Source organism: Xyrauchen texanus, chromosome 35, assembly GCF_025860055.1.
Source record: "Xyrauchen texanus isolate HMW12.3.18 chromosome 35, RBS_HiC_50CHRs, whole genome shotgun sequence".
NCBI lineage: Eukaryota > Metazoa > Chordata > Actinopteri > Cypriniformes > Catostomidae > Xyrauchen > Xyrauchen texanus.
This window is the reverse complement of record NC_068310.1, coordinates 654,552-678,479: the sequence shown is the minus strand read 5'-3', so window position 1 is coordinate 678,479 and position 23,928 is coordinate 654,552. Positions and strand designations below refer to the sequence as shown.

Genomic DNA, 23,928 nt, shown 5'->3' with positions numbered 1-23,928 from the left:
TTTTGTCTCCACAGGCAATCTTAAATTTGCTTACTGCAGATCTGACAATAACAACAAAACACCAACAAACAAACAACTCGAGTTACATATTTTCATTCATACAATGTCCTTATGCGCTCGTGACGTTACACATCAATAAAAAAGACTCGTTTTCCTGTCTCTAACCTATCGTACAGAACGATAGAAAAGATAGAATCAAAAAATGACTTTTTTTTTTGTTTAAACTGCCCGCGTTCATTCTCCACCAATATATGTAAGGGAATTTCGGATCAATATAACTCAAAGGTGATTGAATTACAGTGAATTAGAACCAAATTCATAGGTAAATGATTCAGAATTAACATTTAACACTTTATCAACTATTCGTCCACCGATAAGTTGATATTAGAGTATTTGACCAATTCTGGACATAATATTATCCTGTGGCCAGTGGTAATAATATAATAAAGTTATGATTACTGATTATGAGCAAGGTAACAAAATCGACAGTTTAAGGCAGTAACTTATAAGCACACAGCACAAGACACTTGTATGTAAAATTAAACAAGTCTTTATTGAACTACTCTAAGGCAGGAACAAATTGTGATATTAACGGAGGATGAATGGAGTCCCAAATATCTAGCATTAGACATTATTTCTTAGACTGCAACCTGAGAGAATCATCACACTAGCAATTCAACCTTTGTTTGTTTGCTTAATAAGATTTGCACCAGTTCAGCAAGAGTTAGGAGACTGTTGTACTTGCATTTGGTTGCTTCTGTGAGTTTGCTGGAGGGAATCTTGGCGGCGCTGATTGGCTGACGGTCAGTCGATGTTGAGTTCTCAGGGAAACCACTCTGCGGTTAATGGATGATTGGCTTTGCAGGGTGGAGTCTCGTATACCGGTTGCCGGGTTACGCGTTGCTGTGCAAGGAAGTTTTCTCCGCGTCTCTATGAACTGCTGGAAACAGGGACTTTGAGGTGTTATTCTTCGGCGAGGTTTAACGAAGGCTCAGACGGAAGAGTTGATGAATCTTGGAGTGAGCTCTTGGTGGTCAAAGAGTGTGCAAGCAAAACAAATGGAAAATCAACTGGAAAAGCAAAAGCAACTTGTACTGATTGTCATTGGGTTTTAACCATGTCGATCTGGTCCATCCCCATGAATTTTTCTCCCAATCAGACATTGTCTTGAGTGGGTCCTATGCCCCGTTCTCCTGTTCGTGCATGTAATTAGCATAATATCCACAAGATCGCATGAGCCCAAACTTTTGAGTGTTTTAGCGAACGCTTTAAGAAACAACTTCCATGGTGTACATATGCATCCTACAAAAATCTACATTGTATGAAAAGACTAGAAATCATTAATCAATCAAAAAGATACCACATAACATATACTTTCTATAATTGAGGTAGAAGTTTGTAAGAATATAGCTGTAATAAAGTTTTAGCATACAGAAAGGACTCAACAGGTTATATGAAAAATACATGAGACATAAGATATATCTAAGGCAACTACTGGTGATTAATACAACTTATTGGTAGCAATTTTGAGGCCGTTGTCTATTAAACCCAAGAGAGGAGAATCCATGCAATCTCTGCTGAGCAAAGAGAGAATGTCTCTGGAATGCGCAGCTGGAGAAGAGGAGGTGTTCCGGGTAGCAATGAAAAGTCACTGTTTCAGGTCTATGTTGATTTCGGGCCATGGGACTGTCTTCACAAGTCTCCGTTTCCTGATATGATCGCCAATTTATACATTAAAGTCAAGAGGTGTTACTTGGCCGTTTGGTCTTACAGATGGTTTAAGTTTGTGGAACAAAGAAGGGTCTCTTCCTTTATCAGCTCTGTTATTACAAACCACAGTCTGAAATTAAACCGGGATGGCAGAGATGGTCTCCTTCAGCAATTTAGGTGTGATGGATTCATTTTTATGGCTCACTAATGGCTCGGTGGGAGATCTCTCTGATCTGTGGAATGTGGTGTTCTGTTCATTGGATGTGCTTTGTTCATGGGTAATCCTACACTAACAAGCCAAGTCATTTATTTTACTCATTTTAAAAGCTAACAACCCAAGGCAAGATTTGATGTAAGGTTTGAGGCCATTTGGGCTTACAAATCATTCAGCACAAAAAATAAATGTTTGCATTTTATGAGATACCTAAATACAATTTCACTATGCAACATTTTTGAAAATAATCAAAACTGTGGTATTATGGCAACAAAACAAACTACACGGACACCTTCCTGCGAATGAGAGCTTTCATTTTATATATGACTTGTCTATTTAAGTGCTATGTGAAGGACTTTTATATACATTTTTAAATTTCTAAAACATAACCCCTAGATGGGGCCAATTGGCAACACAATTTTCTTTCAGGCCTTATTTTGATATTTTATGTAACTAAATCCAAAATGTATGGGGTTCTCTGAAAAGTTAAGATTCTAAGCTTTTAAATGATACTTTTGTTTCCAGGGACTTCAATGTTTTAAGTGATAATATGGTATGCCATATAACACCTCCCCACGGACCTATAACAAAAACTCAGTTTTAATATTCACCTCTTCTGAACACATATTTAATTCAATATATAAGCATTTTGTGTGAAATTTGATATGTACCCAAATAATTCTCTAACCAGCACACATGCGCAACACTAGGAGTGCTGGAAAAGAAGGTATTGGAAAACTCACTAAAGGAATACTCAATATGTGTTATTAATAAACTGCATGCATGGATGTTGTGGTTCATGTGCATTCAAGGACGCACATTCATTAAAGGAATAGTTCACCTAAAATGATAATTTACTCTCCCTCATGTCATGCCACATGTGTATGACTTTCTTCTGCAGAACACAAATGATTTTTGAAGAATAGCTCAGCTCTGTAGGTCCATAAAATGCAAGTGAATGGGAGGCAAAATTTTTAAGCTCCAAAATGCACATAAAGTTAGCATAAAAGTAATCCAGTGGTTAAATCGAAATCTTCAGAAGTGATATGATAGGTGTGGGTGAGAAAGATCCATATTTAAGACTAGGGCTGTCAATCAATTAAACATTTTTAATCAAATTAATTACATGGTGTCACGATTAATTAATTGCGATTAATCGCATAAACAAATATTTGCTGAGAAAGCCCCTCATATAACAATAATTCAATATATAATGATGAAATAATTATACATAGTTATCTTTAAATATTAATATATATATATATATATAAAATAAAAACATATTCAGATCATTAAAATGCATTACATTCTTGTGGCAGAAGAGTTAATCATTGATAAGAACATTCAAAAAACAGCTTTAGAATACAATGTATTGTTTACTACCATATTTTGATCATAAGACAATCATTGGCGTACAGTTCACAGCAATCCATTACACAAGTGAATTTGTCAATCAGTTGGAGATTTATCATGAGGGCTTGTTTAAGGACCCGTCAATGTACACCTGCATCAGACATTTTATTATTTTTTTTATTTTTTTTTAAACAAGCCAGGGGTATGCATAGTAGAGGTATTCATTACATAGTGCAATGAGTTTCAATGCTTTGGAGTTGTTGGAGGTACAAAGAGTATTTCAATAATATTTTAAGTCTTTACAAAAAAGTGCAAATAGGGGCTTTACAGACATACATTTACACTTATGTATAAAAAAAACTTGGCAATAAAAATAAACAGATTAATCAGAACATATTAACTTAAGTTATCAAAACTGTGAAAACCAAATAATATGTTTTTATAAAGCAAGAAAACTAGTTAAAATAGAGGTACGTACAAACAAACAAAATGTTCTCCAACACATTCCCAAAAAAGGTGACGGGCAGATTCATCTACAGCATTACAGAAGGAGCAAAGTGGATCTATTTCAGGGAGCATGTTCCTTAAATAAAGATTGACTGGGTAAAAACGGTGTAACAGTTTAAAGGACACCTCCTTAACCTTGTTGTATTTAAATATTTGTGAGGTAAAGACCATACGACCTGCATCAGACACGCTTGTGTCGCGTCTCGGGTGTGTTGCGTCATGAAAATAAAATGTTTAGGTCACTGTGTCAAGTTAAATATAGTTTAATACTCAATCTTTAAACACATCTTGAGATCCCTTGGTTCACATTTGCGCTCCTTCAAGTGTTTTGAACGCAAGAATGTAACGCATGTTTGTGTTGTGTGTCCGCAGAAGGGTTGTTAATGTTTTGTTCACTGTAATAAACTGTGTGTTGCTCACACAGCTGAAATTTCACTTACTGACCTCTGGCGTAAACAGGTGGTACTACAAGCTTGCATTTCTCAGGAATTTCTCAGGAAAGTATTGCTATTAATTGCGTTAATGTTTTTAACGCGTTATTTTTTGTAAAATTAATCGCACGTTATTAACACGTTAAATCGACAGCCCTATTTAAGACCAATTTTACAATTTTACAAATCACCAAAACAAAAGAAGGACTTACATACTGAACTGTTTCTCACCCAAACCTATCATATTTGGAGCTTCAAATTTTTGGCACCCATTCACTTGCATTGTATGGACCAACAGAGCTGAAATATTTTTCTAATAAAATCGGTTTCTGTTCAGCAGAAGAAAGAAAGTCATCTGGGATGGCATGAGTAAATGATGAGAGAATTATTATTTTGGGGGGAAAATTTGCCATGAAAAATGTATTTCTTCTGTTTTTGTTTATATCACATACTACATTTTTACCAATTAAAAAAAAAAATCTAACAAAACAAAGGCAATCTGAGTAAACACAAAATACAGTTTTTAAATGCTAATGATATTTATTGAAGCAAAAATGTATCAGTCTGGGGAGGGTTACAAAGCTATTTTAAAGTATCTGGGACTCCAAAGAACCACAGTGAGAGCCATTATCTCCAAATGGATCAAATTTGGCACAGTAGTGAACCTTCCCAAAAGTGGCCACCCTTCCAAAATTTCTCCAAGAGCAGAGTGGCGACTCATCCAAGAAAACACAAAAAAGCCAAGGACAACATCCAAGGGACTGCAGGCCTCTCTCGCATCAATAAAGATCACTGTTCATGACTCCAATATCAAAAAGACAGTGGCCAAAAATTCCATCCATTGAAGAGTGGTGAGGTGAAAACCACTGCTAACCTTGATGAGCCTCAAAGATTTTGGGAGAATGTTCTGTGGTCTGACGAGTCGAAAGTGGAACTATTTGGATGACAGGGGTCCTGTTACATCTGGTGTTAATAAAACACAGACTTCCATCACACACATACGGTCAAGCATGGTAGTGGTATTGTGAATGGTGTGGGGAGATTTATTTGATTATGCAAATCAGCAAATGTTCTCTATTACCAGCTTCTGTACAGGCAGGTTAATACACTATTAGTTTCCACTAAATTAGTTATTCAAGGGACAATCTATTTTTGATCCTCCAGATGAATTGAGTGAATGCTACTGCTCAGGAGAAGAAGCAACAATAACAAAAAACATTGGTTTAGGTTGAAAGTATTAAAAGGGTTTTATTAAACTCAGAGCCTTTATATAGCTAAATAAAAGTTGGTTCGTTAGTTGGTTGATATGTAGATGTAAAACAACACTGGTTGCTGTGCAGTCCATCCATACCACGTGACAAAGAAATTAATACAATGTACAATCATTGATTGTCCACATACATTAATAGCATTAACTCTCCTTATAATTTAGAACAATAAATTATTGATGAAACTAAACATCTTGCTGAGGGAAACTGTGTCTCAAGAAAACATGCCCTGTCAATACCTTACTTGTTTAACTGTGCAAATATTAAGATGTATTAACAATAATTGTTGTTCTCCAAATCCCTTCCATGTGCTTCAATTAAAATTACATTGCAAATTCCCTACAGGGCAGGTTATTTTATTTTCTGTTGCTGTATTCATTTTGTTATGCAGTTCCTGTTCATCTTACATGCAGCACTACATAATTTTTTTTTTTAAATAAAACCCACAGCTAATCAAAAGATTATGATAAACATACCCTTAAGGATTCATCATTCATTCTGAATTGTGCATGCGTAAAGTAAAATCAACCATGCACATACTGTACTTAAAAAGTAAAAAGCAGAAATTAGTTTCCCAATAGTGTATCTAGTAGTTGATTATTACTTCTGACTGTTAAAAGCTAAAGAAAATATTTTTTATCAGCATGTTTTTTACAATACTGCTTTTACTTTACAATAACCCCTTGGTGCAATCTAGGATTAAGCATTTTGCTCAAAGGCACTATGGTTGAGTAGAATTAAACATCAGTAAACCAAATGTTCTTAAATCACATCTAAATGGGACAACAGGCCTCCACTTCATGCATTATAATATCACTCTAAAGTCAATATATGGCAGTATTTACTTCTCTCTTGGGGATGATATTTCATACTTTATACAGTATACACTGCAGCTAGTTTAATGCCCAATCTCAATTTGTCCCAATATAGATTAAGATTAAGAAGGCAAATCATAATGGTATCAGCATAGTTACCCTTTCATTGTTCCAAGCTGTCATAATTTCAAGAATGGACAGTTATCATGTTTGTTATTTCCTTTTGAGGATTGATTGCCAGATACCTGAACATGTATAAAGTATGCAGTTTGGCTATTTGCAGTATGTGTTACTGTTAATAAATTCATGAAACCTGTCGTGAATCTGAAGGAAATTGTTTGTGTGAACTTTTCCTGTGCATAAAAGTATGCAAAATCCACTCTAGTCAGAGAGATCCAGTGTCTTAGCTTATTTGTGCTACAAAAAATAAATACCTATTACAATATACACACTATATAAAATTGACACATCATCTTACAAGGTCTGTCCAGCACAGCTACACAGATTTCCTCCGTAAGTGCGGCAGCTCTCTAAAGCTGAGCCCAGGAGAAAGAGAGCTGCCTGGAGAGGATAGGACTGTATTGTCCCTGGTTGAAGAACCACCTCTGATTCGGTAGGACACGGAGTTGTAGTACACATAGTTAATATGTGAGTCAGGGCACTTGTGGAGTGATGGGACAGGGCTGACACAGAGGCCCAAACGGTAGCAAACGCAGGAGCACAGCAAGCCCAGCTGGGACTTTTGTCGCTGTTGATTCTTAAGTAACGGCAGGGGCAAAGGACTGTACAGACCGCATTCTTCTGCTGGCGACAAGATGAGGTTGGTGCGACTTGTGCCGTCTTCCATGGGCAAGAACAAGTTGCTATGGCTGTGACTATCTCGCCTGGCATTCATGGCAGTGATGTTGTGACCCCTCTTTAAAGAGGCCCGTTCCTGGGCATCCCGTTTCTCATCGTCACTGTTCATGGTGAGGAACCTCAACACCACCAGGTTGAGGAATGCTCCGATCACTGTCAAGCCCACGAGGATATACATGAAACTGAAAACCACATAAGGTGTCTTTTCTTGGAGGTCCTCCTTCTTCTGTAGAGCCACAAAGTCCCCGAAACCAATGGTGGTGAGAGTGATGAAACAGTAGTAGTACGCATGGAAGAATGTCCAGCCCTCAAAGTGGGAGAAGGCAGCGGCCCCCACGCACAGAGTCCCCAGGCAGGACAAGAAGCCCACCAACACCATGTTCTCCATGGAAACCGCTGTCCGATGAAGGCCTATATATTTCTTGATACGACTGAGAAGGTAGCGCATTAATGTATTCATTCTCTCACCTAGACTCTGAAACATCACCAGTGTTAGAGGGATGCCCAGAACAGCATAGAACATGCAAAAGACCTTTCCAGCATCTGTGCCAGGTGCTGCGTGACCATAACCTGCAGAAAAGCTTTAGATCAGTGACTAAAGGCAGACACCAGTAATTATGAAGCACAAGTTTGTCAAGACACACTGATAATGTTGGCTTTATTGTAGGTTTACAAAAGTTTGATTTGAATTTCAGAATTGGTTATATGCAGTGTTGGGTGTAATCTGATTACAAAGTAATATATTACTGTTGTATAATTACTTTTAAAGTAAAAATTAATGTAATGCATTACAATTGAAATTCTTGTAATCAATTTGAAGAGACATCTAAAGTTTGAAGATCATATGAGGCTTGTTCTGTTTGAAAAATGATTATGTGGTGGTTAATGTTTTCTGACTGGTTGCTTAATGGTTGCTAGGCTATAGATCTTGCAGCTCATTCCAGCATAATTATAAAGAAGATATGAGCAAGCCTGTATGGAATGCGAAATCTGCTGTGTACATTAAATACTTGGGTTAGACGACACCATTTACTGAGTAGCCAATTACAATCTGATTAATTGGTTCCAATATTTCTAAGATAAAGAAACACGCATATAAATGGGTGAACATTACAATATTTTTAAGGACGGGTCATTGTATCCACTAGCCTAGTTTCTAAAGCGTAATTCTTAAATGCTTTGTTGCTAGTAGGCCAAAATCACTGAAACTTACCAATCGTGGTGATTACTGTAATGGCAAAGTAAAACGATCCAGCGAATTTCCACTGTCTTCCAGCGCGATGTGGCTCTGCCTGCAGCACTACTCGCTCGATCTCCCAATAGTCATCTTCAGTAAAGCGATACTTCCTCTTCATGTCGCTGCGTTTCTGCTCTAAGATGCGTTTTCGTGCGCTCTCGGTGTCGGACTCCAGCGCGTCAAAGACCGCGGCGCCCACAAGCAGGTACGAGAACATGCAGATAATGAGAGAGAGCGTTCGCACGTTCTGCTTCTTCATCTTTATCTTCAGAGGAACTCAAACAGGTCGAGCGATTGAATGCATCTGTATTAACGCTCAATCTGTGCGCGTTCAAGGTGTTCGCACCTATGTAAGTACAACGAATCCAGGTTTTGTGTCAGACTCGTATCTGAGGAAGAGTGGGGTCCATCATTTTCTTCATGTCTTGGTCTCTCTCTCACAGCCTGTGCCTCATATGTTCGATTAGCAGTTAAAATCACATGAATGTGTTACTCCTCGATCAAATTAACAGAGCGTGCAAAATCGTGCACAACCGTGCAAAAACTAAAAGGTTTAGAAACTAAGTCTGTCATGTCTAGCAAGCAACCAATACAAATCTCCTGAACTGCAGCTGTACGCGCAGTCAGCTGATAGACATGACCATAAACTACAGAGAGAAGAGATAATGGCTAGTGCATAGAGTACTGAAGGCATGTGACCATATGATGAGTGATGCTCGTAAGCGAACACACTAAATTGAACACACTCAATTTACATAGTAGAGTGTTTAAATGTGAGCAGCCGTGGCATGTCGCTGTCCTAGGTGCTGAACATGCAACGACATTTCAAGTTAAACGATTGATGAATTCACTACTAATGCGATTTTGAATGTCAGCTTTGTGGCTTGTCAAGACAAGTCATTTTTATTTGTATAGCGCATTTCACAACACACATCGTTTCAAGGCAGCTTTACATAAAATCATGCTTTATAGATATTACAGTTTAATTTTCTGTCAGAGTCATCATTGTGCAGTTTGATAAAAATATGATTTTAAATTGTGTATAAAAATAAGTAAATAATAAATGTATTTTGAACCCCAGTTTGCAAGACGAAGGCAACTGTGGCAAGGATGTGGCTTGCAGTGCAACATTGTGACCCCAAACATTATTGGGACAATTATGTAACTGCATTAAATACATTTCAAACAATATTCTGTATAGGCTATTGGCCTAATGTGTAGGGTTCAAGAAACATCAGCATTTTTTTATGATTTAACTTTAATAATTACAAATAAAATGTAGCAACCATGAATTAATGAAAATTTTCATATCTGTCATGTGTATTTTGTTGATTCATGTTTTCATGGTCCATTGTCAGGTATTGTTTGAGAATATACTTTGTTGGATTATTCAAGTTTATGTCTAATCTATTTATGCCAAGCTATGTTTATGTTATGTCAAGTTTATGTTTATTTATGGTTGTAGATAGGGTTTTGGAAACACGTTTGGAATAAATTTGCACTTGGGTTCTTTACTTCTTCGTCTTTGTCAATGCCAGCGCCAGCAACACTGTTACACTGTTTCATTATTAATGAAAATATTATATGATTTCAGTGTCAAATGTGATCTTATATGAACAATTTCAGAAGATTTAGTCACCTTTCTGTCTACACTGTTTGTTTTCTAAAATGCCACAAAAATCCCCATACAAAAAAACAAAAAACATGGAAATGTCAAAGAACAATATCATTGGTTAAATGTATACTGTGACATAAGATTATTAATGTCACATACATCCTTATGAAGGAAATACAGAATGACTGTTCCCTTTCAGATTTTTGGATGGTGGTTGTACATGAGACATTTTTTGTTTTTGTTTCAATGAAAAAGACTAACAATAAAGAGGTCTAAGATTAAAAACTAACCAAAAGTTACCAAAATGTAAAAGCTTTTCATCTGTTTAACAACATTAACTTGGCAGTATAACAGACAACGCTACACCAATCTGCAAAAATTGCAGTAGCAAAACGTTTTCAGGATTACCCCTTTGCCATAATATGCATGTTTATTTATGGGATACCTAGAAGAGAGATTTTTTTTTTTTTTTTGCATTTTTAAGGGTCCCAGAAATGGTTTTGATGATTTTTTTCTATTTTTGAATAACATGCTTTACTCAGAATTTATAAAGAGACTGTGATCGGAGCATTCCTCAAACTGGTGGTGTTGAGGTTCCTCACCATGAACAGCGAGGATGAGAAATGGGATGCTCAGGAAAGGGCCTCTTTAAAGAGGGGTCACAACATCACTGTCATGAATTCCAGTCGAGATAGTCAAAGCCATAGAAACTTGTTCTTGCCATGGAAGAGGGCACAAGTCGCACCGACCTCATCTTGTCTCCAGCAGAAGAAAGCGGAATGCGGTCCCCTGCCGTTACTAAAGAATCAACAGCGACAAAAGTTGATCCACAAAAAGAAAATTGATCCACACATGGTTTCGTTTCTCAATACAAAAGTTCAATTTTAATCTGGTACACCTACTCCTTGTACGTCTTTACACACTAAACCTACAACAAAAACAGTAGGTTGGGGGGTGTTCTGGCTAAACAGCATACAATGCTAATATTAATTATGTGTAGCCTAATACAAGTATAATGAAGTAAACTGAGTAGATGTTGGTGGCCAATGTTTAAATTAAAAGGTTTTTGTAAGAACTATAACTATATACAGAATGTAATTAAGTTAGTTTCTCCTTGACAGTCCAATTGAATTGCACATAAACTAATACTGGGATTAAGTTCATGCTGTTTAGCCAGAGGGGAACTGGCCCCCACAGTGAGCCAGGTTTCTCCCAAGGTTATTTTTCTCCATTAACCTAAATTCTATGGAGATTTGTGTTCCTTGCCACATTCACCTTTGGCTTGCTCACTGGAGTTTTAAATACATTTAATATTTACTTATTTATTTTCAGACACAATTTACAATTATATTTTTATCAAACTGCATAATGATGACTCTTCAGACATTACAGATATTATGGAATGATTTTCTGTAAAGCTGCTTAGAAACAGTGTGTGTTGTGAAAAGCACTATACAAATAAAAATTTTGTTGACATGACGAAACCCTAAAATGACAATAAATTGATGGCTTAAACAACTTTACAGCTGTAACGATTGAGCAGCGAGGCAGATGAGGAGATGCGGATCCAAATGCAGTTAGACTTTATTTAATAAACAAACAAGTAAACACAAAGGAACAACCCTGAATGGGAAAATAAAACATAAAACCGAAAACTAAACATGATGAAAACAAACAGAGAACTCAGGCAGGGAACACATACCAGGCTAACAACAAACAACGATAGACAAGGACTGAACCAAAAACCAGGGTATAAATACATGAACATAGGAAAAAGGGGCCAATGAACAAACAGAACTCAAACAAGATAACAAGGTGATAAACAGAAGCAAAATGGCAAATTAACGAGGGCAGGTGCAAACAATGAACGTGAACACGAAAGCTAACAGAGAGACTATGGAGTTACACAAGGGACAAAAGTGAAAACTAAGGAATGCAAAAGTGACAAAAATGGCAAACAAAAGGGCAACAGTGAAACAAGGTAAACATAACAACAGCTCAAATAATATATGAGTTTATACCGAATAATTAATGTAAATGCTTTTATAAAATTATAAGCTTCACATTTCTGATGTTAACCCTCTGGGGTCTGAGGGTGTTCCCTTTACAAAAAGCTTCACTACGATGTTGCGCTGCTAAGCGCTACGGGGAACAGCTTTCGCTGTGAGCCGAGCTGAATAATGTGTGGAACACGTCAATGAACATTGACCGGAATTTATAGCCTCGGCTGATGTAATCATTAGATGCACCTGAGGCCAGGCTATAAATGGATACGTCACCAGGTGTCGTCAGAAACTCTTTTTTCAGAGCGATTCTGTTTCTGTGTGTTTCACACACCCTGTCAAAACTTTCTTTCCTCTGTTAGGAGATAGAATCAGTTAGGCAGTGTGCAGTGAACGTTGTCCTATTTTTCTCTTCTGTTTAGAAAATATTATATATTTCAAAAAAAAAAAAAAAAAAAAAGAGAGAGAATGACTGAAAGCCACAAACGGTGCGTGTTCCCCTCTTCTCGCTCTATAGCTGAAGATGGCACACATCAGTTTTTGCTGTTTGTTTGGGGGTAAGAGCACGCTGCTCTCGTGTTGCAGCAGATCGGGTGCGAGCACTGCGATTTGCTTTAACAGGCAGAGTGCGTCATGCTCGCCTCGCTTGCTTCCAGGAGTCAGCACTCACGAAAAGATCGTTCATGGGGCTCGTGCATGGATTTGGCTGAGGAGCAAGAGACGGGTTGATCACTTTCTCTCACTCTCTCCCCAAACCCAGCTGGTCCTTCATATGATCTTGAAGCGCGTTCCGACGCTTCTTCGGATCATGAGGTGGATCGCGATTCTCTTCCCGCCTCCGAGCTTTCCGTCCGCGATAAAAAATCTACGGAGGAATTGCTCGATGTTGTTACTCGTGCGGTTGCCAGATTGGACTGGCCACACGAAAAAGAGACCCCCAAACGCTCCAAACGCTCCAAATTAGGGGATAGATTTTATCTTCCAGTCTAAGAAAGGGAACGCCTCATGGGTCCCTTCCCTTTCTTTGATAACCTCCATGAAGAGCGTTTTCGCTCATGGAGAACCCCTAAAAAAAAGAAATTTTAAAAAATAAAATAAAAAAAATTATATATAAAAAATATATATATATTTTCTTCCCGTGTTCACATACCCTCGATGTCATTATATTCGACTATCGTGGGTGCTGAGGCACGGGGGTATTCAGTGATGCCGCCGGTCGAAGTGACGCTTGCGGGCTATCTCTCGCCGGGCTCGGCATCGTCACTTAAGGAGCCCTCTCCCCTCAAAGCCTTTTAGGACAACCTCCACTTTAGTGGGAAGGGCTTATCAAGCAGCAGGTCAGGCTGGTGCTGCTCTGCACACTATGCTGTTTTTCAGGCGTACCAGGCTGACCTCCTGGACGACCTGAGTGTGGGTTCTGCGCTTGATGAGCAAGCCTCAGACCCACCTCGGTCCTGACTGAAGTGAGGCTCAAAAGCAAAGCGTGGCGAGTCGTGCTCCTCCTCCCAGGGATTGGGGACAGTCTCGCCGCCCTCGCCAGCCCCCGAAGCAAGACCTCAGGACTATAAATTCTAGTAAGAGAAAACCCTGACGGTCTTGCGCCTAGATTAGGGGGAAGCTCCCCTCGGGACGGGGCGCGTGCTTCACTTCACCCCTCCTGGTACCCCCTCGAAGCCCCTCCATTCCTGCCACCTCTTGGTGTTTCGGGTTGCAGAGGCTTCCGTCAAAATTTAGTGTTTTCGCTGTTCCTGCATTTTATTCAGGACGCGAAACACCCAACAACCCCTCAACAGGAAGTGTTAAAATATAATACCCATCTCAGAGATCCTGGCAGCGTGGAAACTTCTGCCGGATATAATCTTTTCTGTGGGTCTTATAAGGGCGTCAGGATTTAATTCTCTCGCCGCTTTTCCGTGTTTCAGCGGCATGTTCCACTACCGTAAACCGGATTTCTTTTTTTGTAAAAAACAAAACTCAATCTCCTGGTTAAAGGTGCCGTGGTATGTGTTCCCCTTCCAGAGAGAGAGTTAGGTTATTACACTAAATACTTCCCGTGGAGGGTGAGGGGTGGCGTCTGGCTTAGATCTTAAAGCTTGAACTACCCGTGGGTGTTCAAGTCCAAGATGATGCCTGTTAAGACGGTCGTGTCTCAAGCCCTACAACTCGTTTGGCTGGTCACCATCGAGCTTATGACGCACTTCTATACTTCATTTAGAAGTTTTGCCACAACATGGAAAGTTCCTGAAGTTCACTTCCGGGGGCGAAGTCTTCCAGGGTCAGGTTCTTTCACTCAGCCTAGCCCTTTTTACCCGCACATTCACAATGCATGATGTAGCGCTGGCTCCTTGCGACTCCGGGGCATCTGCATTCTGAATTACGTAGACGACTGGCTGATCCTAGCGCAGTTCCAGGAACTGGCAGTTCAGCACAGGGACATCGTCTTAGCTCATCTGATTCTCTGGGGTTGAGGCTCAGCGCCAAGAAAAGCGTCCTCTCTCCCACTCAGGACACTGTCTATCGGGGCATCGTATGGAGTTCAATCACAATGCGGGCACAACTGTCTCCCGCTAGGTTTGAGTCCATTCAGATCACCCTGAGCAAAGTCAGGCTAGGTCAAGGTTGCACTGTTATCAGTATCAACGATTTCCAGGTCTCAGGGCGAACGCATCCACGGTGATCCCTCTGGACCTTCTGCTCATGAGACCGTTTTTGTTGTGGCCAAAAGCAAGGGGATTTCTTCCAAGGGCCAAAACCCCTGGGCTAAATAGGGCTACGTGCCTCAGGCTTCGTTCCCTTTCTATGTGGTTCAGACCCCGGTTTTCTGCCTTGGGTCCCACTCTAGGTGCGTTTTGTTGTCGCAGACTGCTAACGACAGACGCCTCCCTGACGGGCGGGGTAGCGGCCTTAAGTGGTCGTCCAGCTTAAGGGGATAGGAGGGTCATCAGCTCGGTTGTCACAGTCACTGTCTCGGGTTGATGGCTATATTTCTGGCCCTGAAATACCTCCTCCTGAGGCTGCCATGTCTTGGTGCGGGTGGACAATACAGCGGTAGCCTCTTACATAAATCTTCAAGGAGACCCACATTCTTGTCAGCTGTATTTCTGACACGTCGGATTCTCCTTAAGGCCCAGGGTAAGCTCCTGTCACTCAGGTCAGTTATATCCCTGGATGCCCGTATACGGGAGCAGATTTACGGTCCAGACAGGAAATACCAACGGGGGGAGTTAAGAACTCCACCCTAAGGTAGTAGTTGCCCAGAGTTCGCCAGCAAGGGTTTTTGCCTCTTACTGATAGCACCGCGCTGGCCGAACAGGGCTTGGTTCTCGGAGCTAATCTCTTCCCTCGATGACTCGCCTTGGGCGATTCCGAACGGAAGGATCTTCTATCTCAGGCACAGGGCAATATTTCATCCCTGCCCCGAATTGTGGAATCTTTCATGTTTGGCCCCTAGGGGTACCAACTGAGGGACACAGGGCTTTCTCCTGAGGTTATCGAGACCTTTTTAAATGCCAGGCTTTTTCCACTTGGAACAAGTTTGGGTGAGATCTTAGGGCAGAAGAGGACCTCTTCGCCTCTATGGATAGCGCAATGTCTCCTCTACTTCTCTCTGAAATCACCCAGCCCCCTTGGGTCTGGACGTTAAGACACATACATGACCCAGAATGCATCTGTATGTATTTCTTTCCCCGGTTTCTCTGCTCCCGGGAGTCTTGGCGATGTTCACCAGCAAGGGTCTTGCCTCCTATTAATGGCGCCGCACTGGCCGAACAGGATATGTTTCTCGGAGCTAATTCCTCTCCTCGACGGCTCACCTTGGGCGATTCCGAACAGGGAGGACCTTCTCATCCTTGGCCCGAATTGTGAAACCTTTCATGTCTGGCCCCTAAGGGTACCAAATGAGGTTCACAGGGTTTTCTCTTGAGATTATCAAGACCATTTCAAGTGCTAGGGCTCCCTCCACTTAGAACTGATCTGGGTAGATTTTACAGGGCAGAAGAGGAACTCTTCGCCTCTGTTGATAGCGCAATGTCTCCTCTACTTCTCCCCGAGTCGCCCAATCCCCCCTCCCCCTTGGGAGGGGCTGAACGTAGTAACGCAAATGCGCCTGCATGCGCTTCCTTCTACTAAAGTTCTTATTACAGAACCAGCTAACTGCCAGTTTGCTTCAGTTCTGGATTTTCTGTAGAAAGAACTGTCAGCGGGCACTTGCCTCGCCACTGCCAGGTTCTATGTGGCCACTGCAGTTTGCCACGGCTTGATGGGCGGGGTGCCCTCAAAGAGGCATCCTCATTATTGCCCGGGCCTACGAGGCGCGCGGTCAAGCTTCGCCAGTAGGTTTCAGGGCGCACTCTACCAGAGGGCTCTCCTCCTCTAAAACCTTGGCTAGAGGTCTCCCTCTGCAGCAAGTTTGTGATGCGGCAGGTTGTCTGCACACATTCATTAGATTTTTAGTTTGGATGTTTTGCCACTCCGGGCTCTTATGCCCTTGAGTCGACATCTCAAGCTCATGTCTGAACAAGTTTGTGATGCGGCAGGCTGGTCCTCTCTGCTCACATTCATCAGTTTTTATGACAAGTTTGTGTTGCGATAGGGTTCTCTTCGCACACATTCATCGAACTTTATGGGCTAGATGCTTTGCTACTCCGGACTCTTATGTCCTTGAGTCGACATCTCAGCCCATGCCTAAACAAGTTTGTGATGCGGCAGGTTGTCCTCTCCGCACACATTCATTGGACCTTTTTAGTTTGGATGTTCTGCACTCCGGGCTCTTATGCCCTTGAGTCGACATCTCAGCTCATACCTGAACAAGTATGTGATGCGGCAGGCTGTCCTCTCCGCTCACATTCATCAGTTTTTATGACAAGTTTGTGTGCGATAGGGTTCTCTTCGCACACATTCATCGAACTTTATGGGCTAGATGCTTTGCTACTCCGGACTCTTATGTCCTTGAGTCAGCATCTCAGCCCATGCCTAAACAAGTTTGTGATGCGGCAGGTTGTCCTCTCCGCACACATTCATTGGACTTTTTTAGTTTGGATGTTCTGCACTCCGGGCTCTTATGCACTTGAGTCAACATCTGAAGCTCATGTCTGAGACCTCTCGCGTTTTTGTGAGTACACTGCACAACCGTAGGGGTCCGGACAGCCCCAAGTGCGGCGGCGTGGGTATTGCGTTCCCCGTAGCGCTTAGCAGCGCAACATCGTATTGAAGCTTTTTGTAAAGGGAACGTCTCGGGTTACATGTGTAACCCATGTTCCCTGAAAAAAGCGGAACGAGATGTTGCGCTGCTTTGCCGCACTGGGACGTCCCAGGACTGCTCTTCAAAAAGAAGTATCTGACGACACCTGGTGACGTATCCATTTATAGCCTGGCCTCAGGTGCATCTAATGATTACATCAGCCGAGGCTATAAATTCCGGTCAATGTTCATTGACGTGTTCCACACATTATTCAGGTCGGCTCACAGCGAAAGCTGTTCCCCGTATCGCTTAGCAGCGCAACATCTCGTTCTGCTTTTTTCAGGGAACAAGTGTTACACATGTAACCCGAGACGTTTTGAGCCCTGGAGATGTTTTGACATGCCTTGACATTTGTGCTTTTTTCAGTTGCTTAAAAACATATTAATGGCTAAAGTCTGATAACACTGTATTCAGCACAAACTGGCTACAATATTATGTGAGCAACATGTGCGTACATGTATGTATTTTTGAGAAAATAACGTTTATGCAAAAAAACAAAAACAATTTTAAGTCAATGAAATAAAGCCATATAACACACACTAAACATTTGACCACAGACCTTTTGAGAAGTGGATCTTGTAGCCTAGAGTTTTTGCTACAAAATGAAGAAAACCATCCTGATCACTCATTCATACAAAACAATATAGTAATTGAACATTTGTAAGACACTTTTAGTGTTAGAAAATTCACACATGAGGAGACAAAAGACCCCTCCCCTGGGCCCCTTCAGTGTCACATGATCCTTCAGAAGTCTTTATAATATGTTGATTTTCTAATATGGGCATATTTAAAGTGCATTTTACTCATTTAACCTGAACACATATTTGCAAGCACAAGCTTTGTTGATGATAATGAGGCAGCATAAACTCTAGTTAAAATAGTATCTAAACATTCATATAATTTTTTATATCGTATTACATATCATATTTATATCATTGTGGAATAATTAAGGCTTCTCAACAACTTCTCTGGTGATGTAATGTGGAATAATGAAGGCCTCTTTTAAACTTCTTTTGTTGAGGTAGCTGCAGCTGTTCCCTGTTCTAAAGATGTTCTAAGGAATGTGTTTTTTCTCTCTACTCACGTTTCACACTACCTCAAATGTATGTCACCCCCATATAAGGTAAAGAACTATTTCATTGGTGAGGGTCCAGTGGAATGTGGTTTTTCTGGACCATATAACAGAATGCTGAAGCAATAAATGTTGAAGAAGGGATTTGATACCATTGAGTCTTTCTTCCCTCAGCTGAGCCGTATTGAGACGGGGATTGCAGATCAACAAATAAATTAATTACATTGGATGACAAAATTATCTAACAATCATACAGCATACAAATTAAATGCCTGCTTTAGCCGAAACAGCATTTAAATATAACTAAAACTTGCTTATTAGGAGTTATATTTCATATTTCAATACTCTGAATCTTAGATGGCAATTTATTTTATGTTGTTTCCGCTGTAATGACAAAAAAATCCAGCAGGACGCACCGCCGCATCCGTCGACCCCAGAGGGTTAAAACCTCCAAATATTGGTCACCTTTACTTCCATTGTAAATGCCTCACTGTAAACCAGAATTTAGTTTTTTTTTTAAGAAAAAGATGTCTAAATTTATTTTTGGTAATCAATATTATGCCAATATTCCTTTAAGGCTATGACACAAGTTAGAGCTAGGGCTATGATTTGTCTCTTTCCCTAAATATCCATTTAGTAACTTGTCTTTCACTGTTTATGCTTATAGACATGGATGATACCTCAAATTGGGCACTAAGAAAGAGACAATAAACTATTAAAAACCAGCTCACCTAATCAAGAACTAATCATTGCATTATTAGAGTTTGCATCACTTTTACTATTGCTGTGTCAAACAAACCCCTAACACTTGTATTTAAACTTGATCTGCACCATTTGTTCTTCAGGCATGAATAATAGGCTACCTCAAAGTTTGTGGCTCAGTGAGGAAAGGTGTATTATTATTCAAAGCAATTGGAACTTGGCAGACAAAGAAACAACCAAAACAATCCCATATATTTACTAGAACTACCTAGCAATCACACACAAACACCCTAACAATGCCCTAGCAACACCCTAGCAAACAGCATAGCAATTAACTTAAAATCACACCTCAGCAAAAGCATAATAATGCTCTGGCAACCACACACAATATCCTAGCATTAAGACAGCAAGTTTTTAATGGGTAAGCACCTGTAATGATTATCCTGATAACCACCAGAGGACACCACATAATTTCCTTATATTTAGTTGGTTTATGGGTTTTGTAGTTCCCTATCTGTCAATCACTCGATGTTGTGTCTGATGCAGAAATGACGGACATGCTTCCTTTCAGGGAAGCCACGAGCGTCGGGCTAGAGTGGAACCCTCCACTCTCCCCTGAACCCTCCCAGCTCAATGATTGGTTCCTGGGCCTGCGCCGCCGCTCACAGCCATGCCCAGCCCCAGTTCCTTTCTTCCCGGAGGTGCACAAGGAGCTGACAAGGTCGTGGGAGGCACCATTTACTGCCCGGTCCCAATCATTCAGCTCCGCTGCCCTTACTACCCTCGATGGTGGGGCGGCCAAGGGATATTCAGTGATTCCCCTGGTGGATAAGGCGCTCGCGGTGCACCTATGCCCTTCGGGCGTGATCTCTCGGGTGGGCGATGTCCACCTTGATGGTCAAGGAGCACCACCTTTGGCTCAACCTGGTCGAGATGAGAGAGGCCAACAAGGCACAGTTGCTTGACACCCCCATTTCCCAGGTTGGCCTGTTCGGCGACACCGTTGAGGACTTTGCCCAGCAGTTCTCGGCAGTGAAGCAGCAGACGGAGGCTTTCCAACACATCCTGCCCCGACGCGGCTCAAGATCCGCACCCCGTCTGCTTGTCTCCAAGGGCATCCCACCGCAGGAAGCAGATGCCACCCATCTTATGGGCTCCCCTGGTGAACAGACCATTCCATCCCCCGGTGGAGGGCCGTAATTTCATTTAATTAAGCCGCACGCTCAAGTAGCGGCGGTACCCACAATTTAAAAAAAAGAGCGGTTTCCTTATTCCCTGGGTCACATATCCAGTGTGCATGGCCGTCATTATGACCCCATCCACCATTCCACTTTGGCAACTCCGGGCCTTAAACAGACTCCTGACGCAAAAGCACATTCTAGCGAGCGTCCGACATCAAGATTGGTTTGCAGCGGTAGACTTGAAGGACGCATACTTCTATATCTCGATTCCACTTCGACACAGAATCTTCCTGCCATTTGTGTTCGAGGGTCGAGCGTACCAGTACAAGGTCCTCCCTTTCGGTCTGTACCGGTTCCCTCGCGTCTTCATGAAGGTCGTTGCCACATTAAGGGAAGTGGGCATTCGCATCCTCAACTATCTTGATGACTGGCTAATCCTAGTTCACTCTCGGGATGTGTTGTGTGCACACAGGGACAAAAGGGAAAGGAGCAAGCTCCTCATGGTTGTATGTCACAACTCGCCTGCTGGAGTCAGCTGATCTTAAGGCACTCTCTTTAAAGACTGCCCTCCTGACTGCGCTCACTTCCATCAAGAGGGTAGGAGAACTGCAAGTTTTCTTTTAGCTGTTATTTCTGCATCTTTAGTCTTGACATGGGAACCATCAATTTCTCTGATCAGTCTCTGAACAGGTTTATTTATACACAGTAGGTCAGAAAGAGAAGGTGCCATTCCAAGACTTATGCCCATTTCCCATCACAAGCTTGAGCAAGACCGTTAAGTTTGAAGGAAGTCACGAGAGCGGGATCTAGGTGCAGCTTAAATTTAATTAAAAATAAATCAAATACGAAAACAGGGTAAACACTGGAACAGGGAAAGACTAGGAACTGGGAAACAAAACAAATTTTACAAACAAGACAGCAACCAGAAGATGAACTGGAGAAAAAATCAAAAAGACTGAGTAGACATCAGGGTATTATATACACAAGAATTAATGAAGTAATGAAAAACAAGGTGAGAACTACAGGTGAAACTCGAAAAATTAGAATATCGTGCAAAAGTTCATTAATTTCAGTAATTCAACTTAAAAGGTGAAACTATTATATTATATAGACTCATTAGTAGCAAAGTAAGATATTTCAAGCCTTTATTTGATATAATTTTGATGATTATGGCTTACAGCTTATGAAAACCCCAAATTCAGAATCTCAGAAAATTAGAATATTACATGAAATCAATAAAAAAAAGGATTTTAAATACAGAAATGTCGGCCCTCTGAAAAGTATAATCATGCATATGTACTCAGTACTTGGTTTGGTCCCCTTTTGTATTAATTACTGCCTCAATGCGGCATGGCATGGATGCTATCAGCCTGTGGCACTGCTGAGGTGTTATGGAAGACCAAGATGCTTCGATAGCGGCCTTCAGCTCTTCTGCATTGTTTGGTCTCATGTCTCTCATCTTTCTCTTGGAAATGCCCCATAGATTCTCTATTGGGTTCAGGTCAGGCGAGTTTGCTGGCCAATCAAGCACAGTAATACCATGGTCACTGAACCAGGTTTTGGTACTTTTGGCAGTGTGGGCAGGTGCCAAGTCCTGCTGGAAAATGAAGTCAGCATCTCCATAAAGCTTGTCTGCTGAAGGAAGCATGAAGTGCTCTAAAATGTCCGGTAGGCGGCTGCGTTGACTCTGGACTTAATAAAGCACAGTGGACCAACACCAGCCGATGACATGGCTCCCCAAACCAACACAGACTGTGGAAACTTCACACTGGACTTCAAGCATCTTGGATTGTGTGCCTCTCCATTCTTCCTCCAGACTCTGGGACCTTGGTTTCCAAATGAGATGCAAAATTTGCTCTCATCAGAAAAGAGGACTTTGGACCACTGAGCAACAGACCAGTTCTTTTTTCTTTAGCCCAGGTAAGACGTTTGACATTTGAAGCCCATGTCCAGGACCCGTCTGTGTGTGGTGGCTCTTGATGCAGTAACTCCAGCCTCAGTCCACTCCTTGTGAAGCTCCCCCACACATTTGAATGGCCTTTTCCTGACAATCCTCTCCAGGCTACGGTCATCCCTGCTGCTTGTGCACCTTTTTCTTCCACACTTTTCCCTTCCACTTAACTTTCTATTAATGTGCTTTGATACAGCACTTTGAGAACATCCAACTTCTTTTGCAATTACCTTTTAAGGCTTTCTCTCCTTGTGGAGGGTGTCAATGTTGGTTTTCTGCACAACTGTCAGGTCAGCAGTCTTCCCCATGATTGTGAATTCAACTGAACCAGACTGAGAGACCATTTAAAGGCTCAGGAACCCTTTGCAGGTGTTTAGCTGATTAGAGTGTGACACTTTGAGCCTACAATACTGAACCTTTTCACAATATTCAAATTTTCTGAGATTCTGAATTTGGGGATTTCATAAGCTGTAAGCCATAATCATCAAAATTATATCAAATAAAGGCTTGAAATATCTTACTTTGCTTGTAATGAGTCTATATAATATAATAGTTTCACCTTTTAAGTTGAATTACTGAAATTAATGAACTTTTGCACGATATTCAAATTTTTCGAGTTTCACCTGTATTGGGAACAGCTGGCCGTGATGAGGAGAGTGAATTATGGAGAATGTAGTCTTGGGAAAACAGATGACAGAGGCTAGACACAAGGCAAAACAACAGTGAATCATGACAGAACCCCCATCTAATAGGTGGCTTAGGAAGTTAAGGATTTGCATTTCGACTGGGAAGAGATTGGTAAAAGTCTGAAAAGTGACCGAGCTCTGCAAGGTTTATGGGACGATGCAAAACATCCCCCGCACCATCCTGATCACATTCAGTACGTTGTACAAAACCAGTTCTTGTTCAGTTGCATTTCTGACTGTCAGAAATGTAATCTTTTGCAAGTGGTTATCCCAATAAATCTCCGACAATAATTTCTCAAGTTTGCACATGTCAGCCCGTTAAGTGGACACTTGGGGCAAATGATGATATTACATTGGCGACTCAATGTAATGTATTGGCCAGATATTCGTCATGATGTTTGGAATCACTGCAAACTACACATATCCAAACTCTCTGGACAATTTCAGTCTATATCTATAGAGGAACCTGGATAAATCCTCAGTATAGATTTTATGGGACCATTCCCAAAGAGCTCAAAATTGAATGAGTATCTGCTGGTCGTCATGGTCTACTGCAGCAAATGGGTGGAGGTATTCTCATCCTTATCAAGGAGATCTTTACCTGCTGGGGAACTATGACTTACCTGCAGTAGGGTATTACATATATAATTTAGAGATGTGGACAGTCAGTTAAAATGGGTATTTTGCATGCATTTTACCACCATAGTATATGTAGGGGAATTTGCACGCATGCTCTGGGGTCGACGGACGCGCCGGCACGTCCTGATGGATATTTTCGTCATTACAGCAGAAACAACTTAAAATACTCCGTCATTTTTGGGAATACAGATAAGTGTAAGACATCATTAGAGACTATAAAGGGTCTACTTTTATTTGTGTACACTCACAATAACAACAAAATCTTGTGCTTTTGTAAAATAAAGAAAATAAAAAGGGTGAGCTTTCAACTGTCTCTGTGTTCACGAGCATATTTCAGAAACATGTCACAAAAATGAACTGAAACTCCGAGAATACTTATCACACAAACATGAAACATATGTCTAAAGAAAGCTTAAAATGTCTACTTTTAAATAAAACAATTAAATT

The 23,928-nt window shown here is 41.0% G+C and overlaps 1 protein-coding gene across 1 annotated transcript; it reads right to left on the bottom strand.

Moving 5' to 3' along the window:
• Positions 1-6,794: 6,794 nt before the first annotated feature.
• Positions 6,795-8,768, bottom strand: kcnk15 (potassium channel, subfamily K, member 15). The gene is made up of 2 exons (XM_052106331.1): positions 8,370-8,768; positions 6,795-7,726 (listed from the first exon to the last, which is right to left on the bottom strand). The coding sequence occupies exons 1-2, from the start codon at positions 8,650-8,652 to the stop codon at positions 6,795-6,797; spliced, it is 1,215 nt and encodes a 404-aa protein (XP_051962291.1). The 5' UTR covers positions 8,653-8,768.
• Between the last annotated feature and the right edge of the window lie 15,160 nt (positions 8,769-23,928).

Excerpts from the sequence above, each read along its gene's own strand:
- kcnk15 (XM_052106331.1), bottom strand. The coding sequence starts at position 8,652 with ATGAAGAAGCAGAACGTGCGAACGCTCTCTCTCATTATCTGCATGTTC. Across the intron at positions 7,727-8,369 it reads TACAGTAATCACCACGATTG|GTTATGGTCACGCAGCACCT; the intron begins GTAAGTTTCAGT and ends GCTTTTCTGCAG.